This window comes from Myxocyprinus asiaticus, chromosome 2 (genome assembly GCF_019703515.2).
Source record: "Myxocyprinus asiaticus isolate MX2 ecotype Aquarium Trade chromosome 2, UBuf_Myxa_2, whole genome shotgun sequence".
Lineage (NCBI taxonomy): Eukaryota > Metazoa > Chordata > Actinopteri > Cypriniformes > Catostomidae > Myxocyprinus > Myxocyprinus asiaticus.
Genome location: NC_059345.1, coordinates 3,666,289 through 3,679,872, shown reverse-complemented (window position 1 = coordinate 3,679,872; position 13,584 = coordinate 3,666,289). Strand labels below are relative to the sequence as shown.

General features: G+C 36.6%; 2 protein-coding genes across 8 annotated transcripts in view; one reads left to right on the top strand and one right to left on the bottom strand.

Moving 5' to 3' along the window:
• Window positions 1–6,317, top strand: part of cacnb2a (calcium channel, voltage-dependent, beta 2a) — a 58,097-nt gene extending 51,780 nt beyond the window's left edge. For all 3 annotated transcript variants that reach the window (XM_051714163.1, XM_051714153.1, XM_051714173.1), the window contains exons 12-13: window positions 557–727; window positions 2,354–6,317. In XM_051714163.1, the coding sequence (XP_051570123.1) occupies window positions 557–727; window positions 2,354–2,929 (747 nt within the window). In that variant the 3' untranslated portion in view covers window positions 2,930–6,317. The remainder of the gene's footprint in view (window positions 1–556; window positions 728–2,353) is intronic.
• Window positions 1–13,584, bottom strand: part of nsun6 (NOP2/Sun RNA methyltransferase 6) — a 41,101-nt gene that overhangs the window by 16,223 nt on the left and 11,294 nt on the right. For 4 of the 5 annotated variants that reach the window (XM_051714208.1, XM_051714217.1, XM_051714226.1 and 1 more), the window contains one exon: window positions 6,465–11,595. The exons of the other annotated variant lie outside the window; for it this stretch is intronic. In XM_051714208.1, the coding sequence (XP_051570168.1) occupies window positions 11,407–11,595 (189 nt within the window). In that variant the 3' untranslated portion in view covers window positions 6,465–11,406. Of the gene's footprint in view, window positions 1–6,464; window positions 11,596–13,584 lie in introns of those variants that run through there. 5 annotated transcript variants of the gene reach the window in all.

The window sequence follows — 13,584 nt, the reverse complement described above, 5'->3', positions numbered from 1 at the left end:
AAAAGCTTACATATCCACGTTGCTTCGGTGCGTAGGCTCAAAAAAATCAAATCAAATAAAAGAGAAAGCTCGCGCACAATGTCCATAGAAAAAATCTTTCTGGAATATTTATTTATTAAGATCACATTTTGCACTTTCTTCTTTTTTGGCCTCTTATTTTTGTATGGACATTGTGTGCGAGCTTTCTCTTTTATTATAGTGTCATTAAGACATTACTATGTATGAATATCCCTTTAAATTTTGAACTCGTCTGCAGGAAGTGTGACATTGAATCTGTGAGAACAGCTTCAGACTTCCAACAGACCCTGAGAGAAAACACTGACAGATTGACAGTGTGTCAACATGTTTGTGTGAATCATGTGAATTTTTAACCCTCCATTTCCTGTATTTTCGTAGTATTAAACAGGTCACCTTCCTTGTGGATTTGCCCAAGTTTGGTTAAAAATAAGGTTTAGCTCCAGCCAAGGTGATTTACAAAAATTACTGAAGTTGAAGTTAATGCGTTAACTGATTTAAATATCACACACTGTTCACTCGGTGTTTGTTCTGTATGCAGGAGCTGTTTGACATCATTCTGGATGAGAATCAGTTAGAAGACGCCTGTGAGCACATGGCTGATTATCTGGAAGCGTACTGGAAGTCCACTCATCCTCCCAGTGTCAGTCAGACCACAGAGACTGATGCTCCAGCTGTCTGTCCTGAACCGCAGTCTAATACACAACTAAAGGTGCTTATACAACTTCAACTCTTCAGTAGAAAAGTCAAAGGCCAATTTCAATATCTAGTGAGCAGGGTGGCTGATGGGCTGATATGATGCTGATAGATATAATACAATTTAATTGACAGCAAATGAGACATGCACTAAATTGCTGAGTTAAAACAAACACTTATGTCAAATAGTAGTTACTCAGAAATCCCTACAGATATTTGAAAAAAGAAAATGTGTGTAAAAAAATATTAAATAAGTAAATATTTTTGGAATCAAATGTGAAAGTAAAACAAACAGAATATAAGTATGTTATAAAACATATTATAATATATAATAATTATTATTATTTAATGATAGTGTTTATAATATATTATAATAATGTAATATGCAAATAATATTTTATTATTATTAAATAATTAATATTATAGAGGTTCAGCTGACAAAAAAGGGATGGGAACCTGTGATTTTGTGTGCATTGTATTTTGCCAAACAGCTTGTAATTAAACATTTGACTGTTATTGGTTCTGTATTTCTTTTATTAATGTATTATATATTTAATATAGTCTCTGTAATGAAAATTGTTATCAGAAAACCTTTTAGGAGGATGATGAAGGGATGAATGAAGGAAGGGTACTAATGCAAATTTTTCTCAAAAACTCAAAACCGACAATTTATCATTTTAACCACATTTACAAACAGTACTCTGATCATAACAGTACATTTTATGAAACTGCTGTATGCTGAGAATTTGCTTATCGTTCTGTTGACTAACACTGCTGCTTATCAGACAGAGGAGGCTACTTCAATTACGGATGAGTAGCCTCAGTCACGGTAAGTGTGTGTGTGAATTGTGACTCGAACACTTAGACACAAAAACATGCTTTCAATTAAACAAGTTCAGAACACTAATGAATAAAACTAAGGGTTTTCATCAGGGTTTATTCCCAAGAAAAAAAATAAAGTTGCCATTTACTCACCCTCGTGTTGTTCTAAACCTGTATGACTTTCTTTGGTTAAACACGCAATGAAGATATTTTGAAGAATGTTCAAATTGCTCTTTTCCATAAAATGGCAAATTTAAATAAGCAGGAATGCAAATGATTCTGAGAGCCACAGCAAAGATATTCATTGAATAATGACTTAAATTTCAATCTGTTTCCTTTACAAAGCTATCATATGCCTTCAGAAGACTTGGAATATAGCCCACAATTTGCAAAAAAAATGTTGGTGCTTTTTTGACAGCCCCTGGTCACTACACTTTTGTGTGGAAATGAACAGCCTGAATATTATTCAAAATATCTAATTTTTTATTCCACCAAAGAGAGAAAGCCAAATGGGTTTGGAACACATGAGAGTGAATACATGATGTCAGAATTCACATTTTTGGGTGGGTCTGGTTGATTTTTAAGCTTTTTCAGATCCAGTTTCTAGTTTAATCACATTCTACGGATGTAACAGGAGATTAGTAGTTCAATTAATGTGTTTTTTGTAATGATTTGCAGTGTTCTGTGATGGTCATCTGTGCAATATAAACGGAGACTTGCATGTGTGTGATTTATTACAGTGGTGCATTGACACATTTGACAAATGTAGTTTTTTAAGTCTAAATAACTGCATTATTCCATGCGTGTGTTGCCAAACCAGGCTGCAGGGGGTGATCAGAAGACAGAGAGACCGGTGGGCGACAGGAGGGGCTTTCATGAAGACCATCATCATCATCACCATCACCAAACTCAGAGGCAAACAAGTTTAGAAAGACCACCAGGCAACGATATGGACGAGAGGGAGACTAAAGCCAACAGAGATCAACAACAGCTCCAAACACATCACACACACCACCCATCTTCATCCACACGGACTGAACGCCACAATCACCATAACCATCACCACAATAGACATCATCACCACCATCACAATCGGACTGCACAGATACTTTCCCGACAAGAGACGCTGGAGAGCAGGGAGTCCACTTTCAATGAGCATTCCCAAGGACACTTGCAAACACACCGAACAGAAGAGGAAGAAGAGCAGACGCTTCGACCAAACCATCATCACCATCATCATCATCGTTGCAGGGAGAAAGAGAAGGAATATGACTACAACGAGAGGAACAGTAGGCAAAGGGGACCACTGAGATCTCAACGAGAACATCATCATGAGAGACCGGACAGGAAACGAGGAGAAACAGAGTGGACGAGAGACCATTACATAGAGCAGTGACACAAACACACATAAATATAACCCTGCCATATACACACTCTACTGTGGACCTCCTCCACGGTCCTTGATTTGCCTCATATCAACGATACGTGTTTTTAAAGAACAGTATGATCATTACAAGTCAAAGGTTTGGACACATCTACTGATGCTTTATTTACTATAATTACTATTTTGATAGAGATGGGAATTGTAAGGAATTTTATGGTTTCATTAACAGTTCTTTTAGTACTTTTGAGGAGGAAATTTGGAAATAATGAATGGAATTAAGATTGGATTTGTGATGTGCGCTTTCGAAACACACTACTTCATGAGCCCTATACAAATCTTTTGTTTGGAACTAGTCCCTTGGAGCACATATAAAACTGGCCAAGTCACGTGATTTCTGCAAATGATGCTTCATTACGTCGTACTGTTTCGAAACGTTTCAAAACGTTGCCGGTTTGTATGGAGCTAGAACAATGACTGAAGTATTTAATCTGAAATTTGTTCATTTTAATTCTAGACATGTGACACTTAAAACTTAACTTTTTAACTTTTTATTTTTATTTATTTTTTTGTGGTGAATTTTATACATTTGTATTTTTAAACATCATATTTTTGGTTTTGAATTTTTCAGAGGTGGAGTTAGCTGTAAAAAAATATATATATATATTGTACAAATACAGGTTCACATAAAAAAAAAAAAAAAAAGATTTTCCCTTGCGCCACACAGTGGTCAGCGTGACGCTGACAAAACAGACCCATGCAGCGCTTTTGTTAATGCAACAGTTAACATGAACTATAATTAGGGATGCACAGATATGAACATTTTTGGTCGATATCGATACCATTGGCCGGTAACAATATTTTGCCAATTACCTTATTTTGTTATCAGATCACTGTTTTACTTTGGAGTTATGCTTTAAAAATGAACAAAGAGGAACAAAAGCTTTTTTACTGTTCTAACAATAAAATATCCATTGAACATTGGATCTGTTGAACACATGACAGCCCAAAATTATTAAAAGAGCCACAATGAAAGATAAATAAAAGATAAAAAGAAAAAAATAACTAAATATGATAACTATGATGATTGATATAAAAAAAGGTTATTTTGTACTTCTAAAACATTTTTGCACTTCTGTTTTTGCAGTTCACAACAACAGAATTCACAATTTACATGTATATACAGAATATAATAGAACATTACAAATTCATACTATGTATATGTTGGGCAATTCCATGGAAACATCAACCACATCATGGAAAAATAAAAAGTTAACCAAGGGAAAAAAAAAAAACCTTTTAAATTCTGTATTATCGTGATATAACAGATATTGGATAATGCCGACCAGACCGCTAGAGGGCGCCGTTTGCTCACACAGCACTGACTGAAGCGCTGAATGCAGAAGGTTTAAAGCCTTTTAAGGTTTAGTAATCATGCAAGGCCATATTGCACTTTCAATCTTGATTCAATTAATCGTGCAGCATTAAATGATTTCATACCGATATCTCAGAAGTCAAATCTGCTGGTTTCAAAGCGTTTTGGATGGTTTCCCTCAACGTGTAGGCCTATAGGTAAGTGCCGCTTTCACAACTGTCATGTCTGTAACGCTGGTTTTTCCACATTAACATAAGAACGAGAAAGAATAAAAATGTAATATTACATGTTCTCAGGAGTGCCAACCCTTCTAAATATTGTGGCTATTATTATTTCTGGATTGTTGATTTAGGGTTTTTACAAAGTGTGTTACTAATTAATTATAATCGATATGCAGATTTGGTCAATAATAAATGTGGCAGCCGATACATTGGTGCCTTCCTACTGTAACTATAATGGACAAAACATTTATTAATCTTGGCCAATGTTAATTTATTAATATATACGCTGTCCACTGAGTGGCGCAAGTAAATAACCCAGTTTTGCCTGACCTTTGGCCTAGTTTGTTGTTATCTAAATGTGAGAGATTTGTATTTTGAGTTCTGAATTTCTTCTTAATCTAAAAATTTGAAACTGTAATTCTACAATCTAATTTTACACAATCTTTATATTCTTTATAGTCATTAATTTTACAGCTAGTTTAACCTCTAGATAAATCAAAAACAAACAAAACAAAAAAATCTACTGTTTAACCCTCCTAAGGTATTGAAAAAAGTCACCTCCCTTTGGTATTCATGGTCGTTTTTGACTGGAAGGTTCAGATGTGTAACCTTGTTTTAATGATGATAATGATACCATTTCTTCTTCCATGAAGTAACAACAATAAAATTATGCATTTCCTTTGGCATTTTATGCTTATTTACATGTCAGTTTCAAAATTTTACCATTAATTTGCATATAAAAATAAGCAAATTTTTGACAAAAAACAAAACAAAAAAACATTTCAGAACCTACACTTCTATAAGTTGAAACATGTAGACAATATGAGAATGTGACATGAATTGGAGACAGATTGCTGCCATCTGGTGAACAAAATATAAATAACATGACTTGAAAACCATGTCATGCCAGAAACAGCCAGTAGAGGGCTGTAGTGTTGTCTGATGGCTTATTGTAACCATTTTATATTTTATCACAAGATAAGCATTTGGATATGTATTTAGACATTATCAAACTGTTATCTGTCAAAGTTTAGCACTTTAAAATTGATTTGAAGTGTCAGTTTTTGCAGTTAATGTCTTTATGCTTGCAATCAAACCTGACCATGGTGTTACAAAGAGAAGACAAGGAATAAGTATTTTTATACCAATAATTTATTTAAAACAAAAATGTAATAACTCAAAGTAAATGCATAATAATGTCAAGAAAATTATCATCAACAGAAATTAACTGCAAAAGTCTGAAAATTCAATTAGAATATAAAACAGAAGAATCACAGTAAACATAATGCAATTTCAAACTTTCTATAGTAAACATTTATTTTGTAAAACTTGTGTGTGTGTGTGTGTGTGTATCAGATTGATGTCATCAGTGGAAAACAACAGATGACTTGTAATGCCAACAATGACCAAAAGATGGCTGTAGAGCTCCACTTATTTATGCTCTGGTTCTCTGTGTGTATGTGTGTGTGTGTTCTGCATTGTGAGGGATTTAATGTTTTAGTTTTTTTGACAAATATATAAAAAAAAAAAAAAACAAGCACTGTGTTAAAGTCTCACCAGTTCATTTTTGTATGTGTGTGTTTTTTTTTTGAGTGGGTGTGTATGTTTTGCACTGAGGATGTTTTAGAGTCTCACCCTGTAATTTCTGTCTGTTTTTTTTTTTTTTCTGCATTGTGGCTGATTTATTGATTGTATTTGACAGATTAAAAAAAATTGCTCTGTTTTTTGGTCTTTCCCATTCATTTTCAATGGTCGATCAATTTCGACGAGCAAATACCAAAGGTGTCGCTTTTTTTAGTTTTTTTTTACTACCACTTAGACTTATCGAATCATTAACATATCGCTTTTTTTTTCCAGATGGCAAGTGGAGGAAAGGTCACCAAGTCTTGTACTGCTCAGATTAAGGAAACCATTTTTATTAAATGAGGAACATTTATTTCGGTCATAAAATGACTGAATACCATAGGAGGGTTAAACATACAAATTTATAAAATATGCCAGGAACATCTTCAATTTTGTTGAATGTCACAGGTCTAATGAACCATTTCAGATTTAAATACTTCAGTCATTGTTCTAGCTCCATAGGTTTGACACTAGGGGTGCTTGATCCCACAATGAAACCTGAATCAGTCTCAAATGCATGGTTGTACGTGATCTCGAGTCAGTTTAACAAAAACTAGGTTAATAAAATCAAACTGATTCAAACATGATTTGCTGACTGGAAACCTGTGATTTTTAATTTTCTGATGATCACTTTGAGTTAAGTTCCCAAAGCATACAATCCCAAAAAGCTGTTGTGTTCATTAGAAAGATACATATGAGAAAGACAGATATATATATATATATATATATATATATAAAGAGATTTATTTGGTGAATCTCGAACTTGGAACATCATCAATAAAACCACCTGAGCTTTCTTATTCTGATACAAACTTGATCATGAGATTTCACCACGGATGCTGCATAACCTAATGGTCAATGAACTTGACACGTATTTATTTATGTACTTGAACTCAAGTCCCACACTAACTGAGCATTTCACTGTAACGTCTTTATTTACAAATGTTTATTGCACAAACTGTGTAAGTTATGGGAAAAAACACCAAAGTATTGGTTTAGTACAAAAACAGACATTATTTAATAAAGCACTAACTCACAAGCAAGAGTGCTGATAAATGGACAAAATAGCACAATTGCAAGTGTGATATTGCTTTTAAACAACAGTTCAATGAACAAGTAAATAAATAACAGGAAAAACTAAGGACTGTCCCAAAAAAATGCACTTGTGTGTGGAATTACATTTTTTCGACACAAATCAGGTTTTGTTGTTGCTAGTACAAAAGATGTCCCCAAGTTGCTAATTTGAAAACGTAATGATGGTTTGGTAGTTTCTAACAAGTACAAAACAAAGTGTGTTTGTGAGTGAGTGGGAGCAATAGAGAGAGACGGAGCGTGTGTGATCACCTGCGTCTGTCATGACTCCCAAGCAGTGATGAACAGTAATGCTGAAGCTGTTATTTTAACTATATTCCTCAGCTGTAGTGTTGTAGTAATCCACTCCAAGCAATTGTGCAGTGATGATGCCTTTACGTTCTATCACAATAATCCTACGAGTATTTCACTCACATTCAAGTGCTATGTTGTCGGAGAGAAAACATGGGAGATGCCAGTTTCATTCTTGTATATTTCTTGGGGAACTCTTCTTTTGACACCTTGACAGAAACCGCACTCTTTTCTGCCATGTTGAAAGTTTACGTCTCCTCACAACCTGTAAACTTGTATCAGGTAGGCACCCTGAGTGTGTTTGATTACTCTGTGTGTCACGACTCTCAGCTGTGATCGAAAGTAATGCTGAAGCTGTTAGTTTAACTCTATTTCTCAGCTGTAGTGTAGCAGTGATCCGATCGATCATGGAGTGAGAATGTTTTATATTTAAAACACTATAAATATAAAAAGGACTGGAAAGTCTACATACTGTATATTCTGAAAAGATCCAGATCTGTGTTTTTTTAAGGATATTGTAGATTGTTCCATACATGAAAAATATATGGCAGGTAGTAATTTCCAAACCTTTGCATTATTGTAGCTACAGTACATAATATTGACTCGCCTTTGCTGCATTTTGTGCGCTTCAAAACAGTGAATCATTTTGTGAAGCAATTGGTTTAACTGATTTGAAGTTTCAGAAAGCTCTGTTTCTCCCTTTAGTACTTAGCACCCTGTTAAAAAATGATGAGATGACCATATACAGACCTGAGAAACATTTTCCCTGAAAGTTTCAGAAATGTTCCTTTCTCCCATAATTCTGTCTGCTGTTCAGAATCAGAACTAGCGATATGAGTGAATCACACTTTTGAATAGGTTATTTTCATTGGATCGATCAAACAGGTTAGCATGGGGGACACCACTGCGCTACCATTCAGCGGCACTGCAACGCCACTGTTGCTGCTGGCATGCTACACAAGTCTGTGTTTGTAGCTTGCTAGCCTGCTAAGCATTGCTTATTCTTATACGTTCATCATTTTATCCTTTGCCAAATTACCACATTCTTTGTTTTTTTTTCCACTTTTCTACTGTTTCAACTGTGTGTATTTTACCGCGCACGTTTCTCTTTTTTTTCTTCGCTTGTCTACATCTCGCATCTCGACTGCGTGCATTCGTTTTCTCCTCTGTGTTTTACACGGATTATTGCATCAATCTCAATCATCTGCTGATCAGGAACCACATCGATCTCAAACCCTCGCAACTCAAGAACAACCATAATAACAACAACAACAAACAAATGCGGTAAGTCATGGCATCCGCTCATGTTATTTCTTCCTGCACTGCATGCCACATGTTTATGGTAGCTTCTTCCATCAGCAGTGAGGGATTTACATGTGATAAATGTAAGGAATTAGTCAGGCTGACGGAGAAGATTAATGAGTTTGAGACACGCATCCGAAAGCTAGTGGAGGTCAGAGAGAAAGAGAAGCTGGTAGATACTGTTTCGGATGCGGGTAGTACAGCGAGCAACACACACACTTTGGTTCTGGCTGTAGAGCCCCCGCAGCAGGGCATTTGGGTGACATTTCGGCGGCATACTCGCTCAGCAAAGCGACACCACTCTCCCATTCCTGTTAGGGTTTCCAATTGATTCTCCCCACTCAGTGATGCATCTGCTGAGAATCATGTTGAAAGAGCCTTAGTAATAGGTGATTCTATTGTAAGGAACGTGGAAATAGAGACTCCAGCCACTATTGTTAAATGCATTTCGGGGGCTCAGGTGTCTGACATCAGATCAAATTTACATGTGCTGGCTAATACTAAACTTAGATATTCTATCCATGTCGGCACTAACAATGTCCCGCTTCGCCAGTCGGAGATCACTAAAGATAATAGTAAAGAGGTGTGTGAACATGCAAAAATGATGTCAGACACTGTAATATGCTCTGGCCCCCTCCCTGCTCATCGTGGTGATGAGGTTTATTGTAGATTAGTGTCAATGAACAGCTGGATGTCTGAGTGGTGTCCGGAGAATAGCATAGGATTTATAACACAATTGGAAGAGTTTTTGGGGTAGACCTGACCTGCTAAAGAGAGACGGACTCCATCCCTCCAGGGAAGGTGCCGCTCTCCTCTCTAGTAATTTGGCTCATAGTCTTAGTAGTGATAGTATTTGACTAACTGGGGCCCAGGTCACGAAGCAGACACACTGGTTAATCCAAACGTCTGCTAGCTGCCTTGAGACGACACACAGGTCACACAAACTACAACACATAGAGACTGTATCACCTAGATATCATATAGAGACTGTGTCTGTTCCCCGAACTACCAAACACAAACCCTTAACTGAATCATTTAGAAAAATTTTGATTAAGGTCAAGTCTTCAAAATTCAGAATGTCCCAGGTGCCATCAACCGGCCCTTTAATTTGCAGCAGAACATAAACAGCACTACATTTAAGAGTGCTTTTTCAACTAAAAATCTACACTAGACACATTAAATCTGTAACACATCGAACCATGGCCGGCGCTAGCTATAGGTAGACTAGGCAATTGTCTAGGGACTCCACATTGCCAGGGGCCTCCAAAAGACATGTGAACTTGGTAGTCAACATGTGAAATAGAAATTTTAACCCATTCGCACGCGTGCAATACGTTTTTTTTTTTTTTTTTTTTTAAGCGTTTGAAAAATCCACAGATGACACCTATTAACAGTGTTGCAACAAAGAACATGTCAATCTCATGTCAGTCTTATGTCTATTTTGCAATCGCAAAGTCTTGAGCACCTTAGCGCATGGCCATGGACGTGTTTTAAGGGTCGAGGTAATGTTCCCTCAAAAATCGCGAACCTCAATTTTATGCGCTGTATGCAAAAGCTGCAGAGTCGATCAAATAAAATGCAAGATATTATTTTGTTCGCCCGAGTACTGTATCTAGATGCTTGATTTATATGGTGTGTTCATACTTGTAGTTCGGTTCTCTTGGTCCGGACCAAAAAAGAAAATGATACATTTAGTCCTGGTTCGCTTAGCGTTCACACTGGCATTTTTAACACCGAACCGAAAGATACAAAACAAAAAGGCATCAGGATAAGGTCACAACCTGATTGGACAGCTTTTCTGACATATATTTTGCGACGGAACTTGCCGAACATCCAAAACAATGCGTAAAGGAGTCAAAACAGCGGCAGGAATTCCTCCGTTGCACACACAAACGAAGATATGCTGCAAGGACGGCTGACGGCAGTTCCGACGCCTGTACCGAACTGTAATGGGCAACATAGTTCCTTTGATGAGAAGAACCAGGTATGCTTGAGGTCAGTATTAGGCAAATTACTTCCTGTTATTGGTCCGTTTAGACGTCTTTGGTCCATGCTGCGTTCATATAACAATCAAACCTCACCAGAGTTCTGAACAAACAGAATTTTAATTTTAACAATTTGTCGAATCACCGTCTATGCTGTGCAAATCATCATAAACCATATCACATCACAGTAATTCATCTATTGCATGTGGGAAAAGAATAATTCCTGAGGCTCCCAGTATATTATCTACCTTTATTCTTTTGAGCGTGTTAAAATTGATAATTGGTCTAATTTACAGTGTCAAAGTTTAATGCACATACAAAACATCGCAAGTTAAAACGCTTCCTTCTGTGTGTATGAGGCCGTTGACCGTAAATACTGTTGTATTCTGCGCTTGTGTGCACTTCCTGCACTCAAGCCAATCAAGCATGCAAATTTATGCTCTCTATGGCAGCTGTCGTCACTGTTGTCATGGCAACGGAGGACGGCATGCATAAGGCACCAGCGTCACTTTCTGTCTCCAGCTATATTTATTTCCTCCACACACACACATGCAGTACACACATTTGTTTGAGAAGACTGTAACTAAGGCGTGTGCGCTTTTATTATCGTTTGATGAACTTGGCGATGAAGAAGCCGATGGTGTCGTTGTTGGCGAGCTGGTCGAGTGTCTCAGGGGAATTTGAGTGACTAGCTCGTCCCCATACTAATTCTGGACGAAACCTCTGCAACAGCCGCCGCTGGTCATGTGACAGACCGGCACCGGGCAGGCCCTCCGATCCTAAATGGGGAACCTGAAGAGGGTGAAAATGAAAGATTTAATCATTCAGATTCACTGCTCTTTGAATGCAAACAGAGCACTGGTGTGATGGATGGATCATGAAAGTCTCACCACACATTTAAAAATGTATGAAAGTCTATAAATAACGTGGAACTAGGAGATAATTATAACTACATCCAGAGTGGTTAAAACGTTTCTTGTGTCTGAGCACTAAATACAGAACTAAATCTAATCATAATACTATAACAAATAAAGGCCAATGGGCTGTTCAATCTTGCCGCATTAAAATTAATCAAATAAAACATTTCGTTTTCACATTCGTTGTGTTGGAAAGGTTACATACTCTTTCTACAGCATATGGGTGTTTCTTTGTTTTCCAACTTCAGGCACTTTTTATGTCCCAGAGGTTGATTTTTCTTAAAACAAACAGATTTAATCTTTTTGTTATATGGAGGTTTCATTAAAACTGAAGCATGTCATTTCTGCGACACTAGCGCCACCGAACAGTATTGCAAAATTGAACAATGTTTTCAAAACAGCTGTCCAAATACGCCTCTCGCCTGCAGTTGTTCAAACAGTCAGATAGTCCCGCCCCCAACTCACGCTATTGGTTGAGTAATGTTGTTGGGCTGGTTTTTTATAGTGCCACAGAGACACAGTGTTTACAGTTTAAGAAAATTAACCTACGAATGGCTTACTAATAGTTGTCTTTGCATATTAAGATGGGATAGAAGAAAGTTTTTAACACTGAAAAAGATACATACCTCAACTTTAAAACTGAATTGGAAACTGAATTATATTTAGTACTTTTCAAATGCCTTTTATGTGTAGACTTTACTCTTTTATCCTTGTCCCAGACGCAGACTTTTAATATTAAACTATGAAAATCCATTATAAATATACTAATTATCACATATGTAAAACTATGATAATATAGGAAAAGAGTCAAATAAAAAAAACATAAAATATTGATTGTGTAAAAATGATTTCTATACATTTTTCAAAAATTACGATTGTCCCGAAGTTGTGAAATTATTTCCACCACACCAAACACACAATTTTGCCCCTAATAAAGTTTTTTTCAAAAGTTAGTGTACTTCTTAACCAAGTCAACAAACATGTCAGTGAAGAGCACGTTTGAGATGAAATATGAGACAAGTGATATTTGAAGAAAACAAAGAAAATTCAAGGTAAATATCACTTGTTTGCAGAATACTTTCAAGGGGCGTAATTTCCAATTGCCAAATTATGCAAAAAAAAACAAACTTTTTTTTAATATTAATTAATTGTGTTTATTTAAAGGTGCAATATATTCAATTTTACATGTAATATTCGCCCTTTTTTTGCCAATGTGTGAATGGCTTTTAACGCAACTTAAAAAATTAGCCCTTCCCGGACTTCCTAGTTTGCCTGTTAAAGCCTGTAGACTGATTTTCATGAGAAGGGAGCGGGTCGCTTCCAAAGGATCCAAAGGATGTGATGTTTATGCACGCTCCCGGGAGCCTTCTACTGAATCCCATCTGGCTAAGCGGGAATGTGATCGTGGTTGAGCGAAAACAAGAGTGAACATCAGCAGGGCATTTGATTCCTGGAGGGACCTACGTTCGGTTTTGGGGATCAAAACCGACCCTGAATTGGCGTTCTTCTCATTGGACAGGTAAGCTTACATAACTGCAAAGCATGTGAAATATAGTGCCATATGGACTGATCTGTGTAATTTTAGCTAACTTGATCTTGCCTGCTAACGCTAACGAATTGCAAGCCAACTTGCTTCGTAACTTTCAAATAATTTCAACGATCTTCTCTTTATACTAAAAGTCAGGTATACAAGATAAATGTATGCAAATACGCTGGTTTCTTGATCGTACTACAACATATGACATACAAAACATACAATAGTGCAACATAACAGTGCAGTGCAACAGTAAACTGTCTGGTATAGTTCGGTAGTATGTAGCTGTATGTGTGTATCATTATGCTATGTTAGCTGATAAGTAGTTTT